At 31.7% G+C, this 8,035-nt stretch overlaps 1 protein-coding gene and 1 non-coding gene across 2 annotated transcripts; both read left to right on the forward strand.

Annotated features, from left to right (window-relative positions):
• Positions 1–4,208: 4,208 nt before the first annotated feature.
• On the forward strand, positions 4,209–4,290 carry TRNAS-AGA. Its single transcript has one exon. It is a non-coding gene; the product is annotated as a tRNA-Ser (tRNA).
• A 2,101-nt stretch (positions 4,291–6,391) lies between these two features.
• On the forward strand, positions 6,392–6,961 carry LOC114191132. Its single transcript, XM_028080317.1, has one exon. It carries the CDS (start codon positions 6,392–6,394, stop codon positions 6,959–6,961), a length of 570 nt encoding a protein of 189 aa, XP_027936118.1.
• The last annotated feature ends 1,074 nt before the right edge of the window (positions 6,962–8,035 follow it).

Below are 8,035 nucleotides of genomic sequence, written 5' to 3' on the forward strand. Positions count from 1 at the left end.
TCTTCTCTTAAGATCAAGTCATAGATGTTATCAAGCTTCAACTTGCTATTACTTGCAGAATTACTAACTACAGTAACAGTTGCACTCCATCATCAAATGTTATCTGCACTGATGTCAAATGCGCAATACTTGTATTAAATTTACTTATATGATTAGTAATCAAGTTACCTTCACCCATTTTTAGGTTGACTAGCCTGCAAATCAAATACACTTTATTGGCTGCAGATGGCTTCTCATACATATTTGACAATGCCTGCATAAAATCTATGGTTGTTTTCACGTTCATGATGTTGAATGCAACATTATTGACTAATGTCAACCGGATCACACCGAGTGTCTTTCGATCTAACAAGTCTCATTCTGGTTGCGCCATGTCGGTTGGCTTCTGCCTTGTTAACATTAGATACAGGTAGTCCTCTATCTACATCTTCCAGAACCCGAAGTCACTCCCATCAAACTTCTCAATCCTCACATTTCCTTCTTCCAATGCCATTGATCCTGCTATTTTGACGAAAGCTCCTGCTGCTTTTGATGAAAGCCCCCGCAACTTCTCTAAACTGAGATTCCCAAGAAGAAAAAGAAACCAAATCTTTTCTGATGTGGAAGATCAGACAATGCTGCAACCACAGAGCATACTAAGAAAAATGGTTCTTGATACCAATTGTTAGGAACAAGACAATAAAGGAAAGAATAAAGGAGGAAAAATAGACATGGAGAATTTAACGTGGTTAAGTGTACAATATATACGTCTACGACTACACTAGGAAGTATTTTTATTTCTCATGTATCTCAAGCTTTACAAAGAGTCTCTTATATAGCAAAATAGAGAACCACATCTCACAATTCTAAGCGATGTGGGACTAAATCAAGCAATAATACTAACAATAATATCCTAGCATTCCAATTGTAGCATGAATTCTTTACTCCACTAGATTTCGCTTTCCACCATCCATTGTTGGAGCTGCAATGGTTGCCTCTTCTCTAAGTGTGGTTTGGTCATCCCTCTTGTTAAAGAATTACAATAGAACTTTGAAGCCAAACAATATGGAGATAAATGGTGTAAGGTAGTTTAGTTATACAAGATAAAAGAGGAGATAATGATGAATTGGAGGGCTGATGGTGTTGGTTGTTGCAAACAACTCCCGAAACAGATCAATGAACGAAATTGTATTCATGGACCTTGCAAGGTGTGGGAGACGACCTAATGATAAATATATGGAAGTGAGGAACGAATGAAGAAGATGAAGAGATGGGGGTGGAAACTCAATTCATGGGAGACGACCTAATGATAAATATCTGGAAGTGTGAGGAATAAATGAAAAAGATGAAGAGGTGGGGTAAAAACTCATTTCGGAAGAAGGAATCCAATCTGAAAACATATTTTGGACTTGAGAATGTATTTCGAATTGCTTAATCCAATAGGCACCTGTATTTTCCAGATTGACCAATCCGTTATGTAGTACCGAATCTGAGAACTATTCTGAATTGCTCGATCAGGTATGCATCAAAGAATTTCAGATTCTGGATTCAGTATTATATTCCAGATTTGTCTAATCTGATAATTAAAAACTGAGTACCGATTGGACAATCTGGAATGTAGTATCGGCTATGAATTACAACCAAAACTATAAGCTTCCAATTTAAATAGCATCTTCTACAGGTCAAATTCTGATGAAAAAAAAAATTCTAATTTGGAAAGAGCCACAACATAATCCTAGTTGAAACCTTGAATCAGGGTGGCGAGGAGTGCCTTCGAGCAATGAACGGAGAGGGTTGTGGTGGCACAAATGGAATCTTAGAGGGAAATAAGCAACAATTTAATATATTTTAAGCACAACAATTTAATATATTTTAATCATAGCAACAATAATTTGTATTAACAACACCAATAATTCACACTAGCACAAATAATTTACATTAACAACACCAATAAATTCACATTAACAACGTCAGCAATTTCACATTAACAATCAACGAATTATTTAAAACATATAATAAAATTAATTTAAAATCAACAAAATTATTTTCGTAAAGAAAAATTTCGCTAATATAATAATAATTACTAAAATACATAATAATCAAATTTATTTCATATTTTACAAATATTTCCTCAAGATAATTTTCTTGTAAAACTATACCACTAATTCTTTCCATTTATTACTCTCTTCTTTTTTTCTATAACCCAAGCCATATAATGATCTCATTCAATATATCAAATTATTTCTAACCTAATAAAAAAATTAAATTCTATAAAATCAAATCTTAATAAACCGAATCATATACAATTTTAATGTATCAAAATCATATTAGATTAATTCCCCTCATAGAATTTCTACTTCATAAAATCAGAATAACAATCTGATTATTATTAATCAATGTAAGAGAGTAATTTCAAAGCTTACAGGTAAAATTTCAGTATGTGAAGAATATTGAAATCAAAACTTAGAGGGTAAAATTTCACTCTCACCTCATAAAATTTGAGTCTATCGTTTTAGTGCTTTCTTTTTGAACTTTTTTGTGAATTATATTTCTTGTTTGTACGCATTCACTCTTGAGGAAACTCTGAATATGATCTTGAGAGTATTTTCTTTCTTTCAATCTTGGATTATCCTTTTTTTCTTTCTTTGGATTTTTTCTTCAATCTATATTTCTTCATTTTTAATTTATATTAACTATATTACCGTTGTTACTTGAATATGATTTTCAAGATATTCTTCATGCAATTTCTAATCTTCAAAGTTTTGTCTTGCTCGTCATTGATTTAAATCATATGAGGTATTTAGTATTCACAATCCTTAATCAGCACAAATATTCTTCTTCTTCAATCTATCAGATTTATTCTAATTCTTGATTTGCATCATGATAAATTTGATTTTTTGCTTATTGATTTAAAATTTGTATTAACCACTCAAAATTCTTTTGCTACATAATGTATTAAGCTTAGTTCTTTGTTTTACCCAATGTGTCAAACTTTTGTTTTGTTTTGACTTTTATGTGTCATCTGGTCAACTTGTTTCTGACTCGTCTACTTAGTATATTTATTTGACTTATTTGATTTGACTTTCAACTCGTTTGGTCTTACATGAATTTTACTCATTTGGTCAATATGAATCGTTTGGTGAACAAGTTTGACTTCCACATAGTTTGGACTTGTTTGGTGAAACTTTTGACTTTGTCTTGTCTGGTTGACCTTTTTAGCTTAGCTCATATAATATTCTCTTTTAGACTTATTTCATATGTTTTTTCACAATTTTATTTCTGATAAAACTTGTTCCAACTCATGAACACCCATAAAATAGCAAATGTATACATTTTATGATCGGTGTATCCTAGATAGCACCTAACCGGTGTATAATCTAGTATTGACTTAGTTTAGTCTAAACATCCAATCTTTATATGAGTTTATTCTACTTATTTTTTGGTTGACCTAGATCTTAAATACTTGAATCATTTTAATTTATATTATCATTTTTATTATAGATTTTGTTATAATCAAAACCTACTTTGACTATATTAGCATCTAATTATAACAATTTTTTTATGATGAAAAAATCATAATTATGAAACATAACAATTAGCTTACGGTTGTAATTCTATGTAATATATTTTTATTAAAACATTTGGATTGTCGGCAGAAATTAATTCAATTATGTTGTACCACTTTCTGAATTGTGACAATCTTAACTTTATCAACTATTTCTTTTGAATAGCAATTAAAATTTCTCATTCATGTTATACCAATTAAATATACCAATGTTATTGCAACAACTTAACTTATTCATGTTTCAACCGTGTCACCCGTGTTATTATGTTCTAGTGTAAATTACTTTTCAATAAAGAATACCTTATACAATTGTGTGGTTTTAGTGATGCGGATTGAGCCATTTATGTGAATTCACACACCTCCATTATACATTATTGTTTCCTTTTGGACATTCTTAGCCTCATTGAAAGCAAAGAAGCAAGATATTGTCTCTTAGTTCTTTGTAAAAGTTAAATATTGCATACTTGCTTAAACCATTTAAAATTACAATAAATAAAGTTAATACACTTCTTCAATTTATTTTCCCTTTCTCTCCTTCACATCTCTTATATTATAATAAACAGAATGCTCTTGTGAGATTTATGTTTGATGACCAAACATTGATTAACACATTGTTTATGAAATCAAACATTATATAAATTATAGCAAACTATTTTCTCAAAGCGTGGGCGTGCCGGAGTGGTTATCGGGCATGACTAGAAATCATGTGGGCTCTGCCCGCGCAGGTTCGAATCCTGCCGCTCACGATATTTATCATACCTTTTTATCTTTTGTTTTTGTTTACTTTCATCTATTTATAAAATATCACATAGTTAAATAATTAATATTATTAGTCTATATTTACATAATCATGATACTCTATTTTAAATTATATATATATATATATATATATATATATATATTATTTATTTTTTATCCGAAAGAGAAAAAACCTAAACCAATTCCAATTACAATTCAAACAGCTCTAGATTGTATTTGATCTGTTAAATTTTAAACCACACTAGTTAACAAATATTTGGATATTCTCTTTTATTTTTGGTATCACTCATGGTTTCATTTTTTTAATCACTTTTTCTGTTGACAAAACTTAACTTGAAGATCTTATTTAAAGTAAAAAGAGTTTAAATTATATATTAAATAAAAGTTTATAAATTGGAACACTTTCTATTACATTAAAAAATATTTTTTTTCATAACTTGATTCTTTTACTGACTCCCTTTTGGTGATTACAAGAAAATTCTCCGTTAATAATTAATTTTAGTGATAAAAAATTGTTAATTGTTATAGTGACTAATTTAGATATTAATTTACAAAATAAAAAGTTATTTGTTACTAAATTTAATTATCAAAATTTTGACTACCAAAAGAATTATTTTATAGTCACTAAACATTAACTTCCAAGGTTTTGGTTACCAAAAAAATTAATTTCTAAATTAGTTTCTTATTTAGTAAGAATGAATTTAATGATCAATTATAATTTTTTTATTCATAATGACTATTTTAATAATCAATCATTTTTATTTTGTAAATTAATATATAAATTAATTGATAATTGTAGTGATTAATAATTTTTTATCACTGAAATTGATTATTATTTTAGAGTTTTTTTTATAATGATTTGGTTGAATTTTCATCCATCATTAATTTTACGGGTGTTTTTAATTGGGATTTTAAAGACTTTTTTACATAAGAGATTATATGTGTAGAAACTTAATCTATTTAAATTTCAATCAATGTGAAATGATCCTCAACTTTTGAGAACTATTGCATGGTACGATCAAAACCTAAAAGAGAAGAAGAATTTGAGAGCAAATGGATGATGAAGAATAACTTAAAAAAAGTGTGAGTGGAAGATAGGTGTAATCTTCTACGTTCTCTATCTAACCTTTTTTGTTTTATTATATTATTTTTTAAAACAAACTCACAACTTGATAGTACATATTCAAAAAAGAAAAATTATAACATTATGTAATATGTAAATATAATAATGATTATTATTTATGAATTGTTTTACTATTCAATTTTGTATTTTATTTAAATCAAAGTACAAACAAGAAAAAAATGAAATGTATTGTTGCAACCGAAATTGTGACAGGACGGCGAACAAAAAAAAAATGAGTTTCAAAAGAGATTTTAAAGTCGTCACCATAGTTATTTCTGAAAAACTATGGAAATAAATATAAAGTAAGTTTACAAAAAACTAGATTTTTAGGTTCGGAAGTCAGTTACGCAAAGGAAAGGTCTTAGCACCCTACATCACTCGTCCAAGGGTAGTAGCTTTAATTAAACATGCAAAGTCAATGTGGTTTTCAAAATGTTAATTTTTCCCATAAATAATGAGAGAAATAATACTAAAATGAAAAAAAAACATCTATAAATACTATAGTTTCTTTCTATAAAAGTTGTTAGAGAAACTACATTCATGAAAGTTCAATAAAATACCTTTCTTTTCTCTAATCTCTCTTGAATAGCTTTCTTCCTCTTCCATTCTCTGTGGCGTAGAGCAGGTGCGTGTCCTACAAGGAGCAAAGTTGTGAATGAGTAACCTGTGAGCAAAACACGGCTTACAGTAAAAGAGAAAGCAAGAAAAACGTAGCTGACGCGTTTGTGAAGAAGCAATTGTGTGGCAGAGGAAGTTTGGTGAGTGCGGGAAGCTTCGAGACAATCTGTAGAGAAAAGATATTTTTATATTTTTGTGTGTGCGTGTGTGTGTGTGAGAGAGAGAGAGAGAGAGAGCTAGCAAACAATAGGGTAGTGGGCTCGTGTGTTGATCACGACCCAACAGAGTGGTATCTAGAGCAAGGTTCAAGAAAAGGAATCTTGGGAATATTGTTGTGTGTTTTGCTCATGGCTAGTGGAGGTTTGATCCCAGGAAGCTTACCCATATTTGATGGAAAGGGCTATGATGATTGGTGTGTAAAGATGGAGGCTATTCTTGGATTTCAAGAAATTGATGAGATCGTGAAAGTGGGTTTCAAAGAACCACCCAAGAATGCTGATGAAGGAGCAAAGACAACATATAAGGAGATGAAGAAGTTGGACTGCAAGGCTCGTGTATTGGCGCATCAATGTATTGGAGCCCCTATCTTTCAGAAAATTTCAAAAGTTGTTACAACAAAAGAGGTTTGGGAGATATTGCAAAATGGGTATGGAAATTCTGGGAAAATGAAGAAGGTGAAACTGCAATCCTTGAGAAGGCAATATGAACTTCTCTCTATAACAGAAAAGGAGACTGTGGCAGAGTATTTTGACAGATTACAGGTGATCACCAATACCATGAGAGTGTGTGATGAGAACATAGAAGACTGTAGAATTGTAGAGAAAGTTTTGAGGACTTTAACCCCACAGTTTGACCACGTTGTGGTGGCCATAGAAGAGTCCAGGGATCTTGATGTTATGACAATAGAAGAACTGTAGAACTCTCTTGAAGCACATGAATAGAGAGTGAATGAAAGGAAGAATGGTGAAAAGGTGACTGAACAGGCTCTATAGGCAAAGGTAAGTTATGGAGGCAGAGGTAGAAGTGGTTAAAGAAGTAGAGGTAGAGGAAGGTCCAAAGGCAGATCCAAAGGCAGAAATGGTGGCAGAAATAGTGAAACAATGGCCTAGGAAAAATCCGAGAATAATGGGTTTGATGGTAGAGGCGGATACCAGAACAAAGGAAGAGGAAAAGGTGGCAGGAGACCATATGATAAAAGAAGAGTTCAGTGCTATAATTGTGAAAAATATGGGCACTATTCTTATGAGTGTTGGCATAAGGACACATCAAAGAAGGGGCAAAAAGGAGAAGAAGCAAATATGGCATAAGAAGAAGGAAATGAGTCTGATCAGACCAAGTAATACTAATGGCGACAACAGGCAGTGAGGAGGATAACATGTCTTGGTACTTGGATACAAGGTGCTCCAATCACATGACTGGAAACAAGAATTGGTTGATTGATCTTAACCCGTGTTTGAGAAACAATGTTAAATTTGCATATTATAGCTGCATTGTGGCAGAAGGAGTTGGAAAGGTGATGATCATATGGAAGGATGGCAAGGTGGCCTACAGGAATGATGTTCTATACGTCCCAAGCATGAAGAATAATTTACTCAGCCTTGGACAACTTTTAAAGAAGGATTACACCATGAACATGCAACAAAAATTGATTGAGATTTATGACTCACATCAGAGGCTCGTGATTAGGGCACCACTATCCAAGAATAGGACAATTAAGGTGAATCTAGACACTACTAAAATACAGTGCCTAGTAGCTGCTAATGTGGAGGATGAGAGTTGGTTATGGCACTACATATATGGTCACCTGAATTTTAAAAGTTTGAACCAACTTAGTAGCAAGCAGATGGTGGAAGGGCTACCACAAATCCAGCTACCAGCCAAAAAGAGCCAAACAAGTACTGGAAGTGGTGCATTATGATATGTGTGGTCCCCACACCATCACTAGAAGGAAATAAATACTTCCTAACATTTGTAGATGATTTTTCAAGAAA

Source organism: Vigna unguiculata, chromosome 7 (assembly GCF_004118075.2).
Source record: "Vigna unguiculata cultivar IT97K-499-35 chromosome 7, ASM411807v1, whole genome shotgun sequence".
In the NCBI taxonomy this organism is placed as follows: Eukaryota; Viridiplantae; Streptophyta; class Magnoliopsida; order Fabales; family Fabaceae; genus Vigna; species Vigna unguiculata.

Coding starts and splice junctions, on each gene's coding strand:
- LOC114191132 (XM_028080317.1), top strand. CDS start 6,392: ATGGCTAGTGGAGGTTTGATCCCAGGAAGCTTACCCATATTTGATGGA.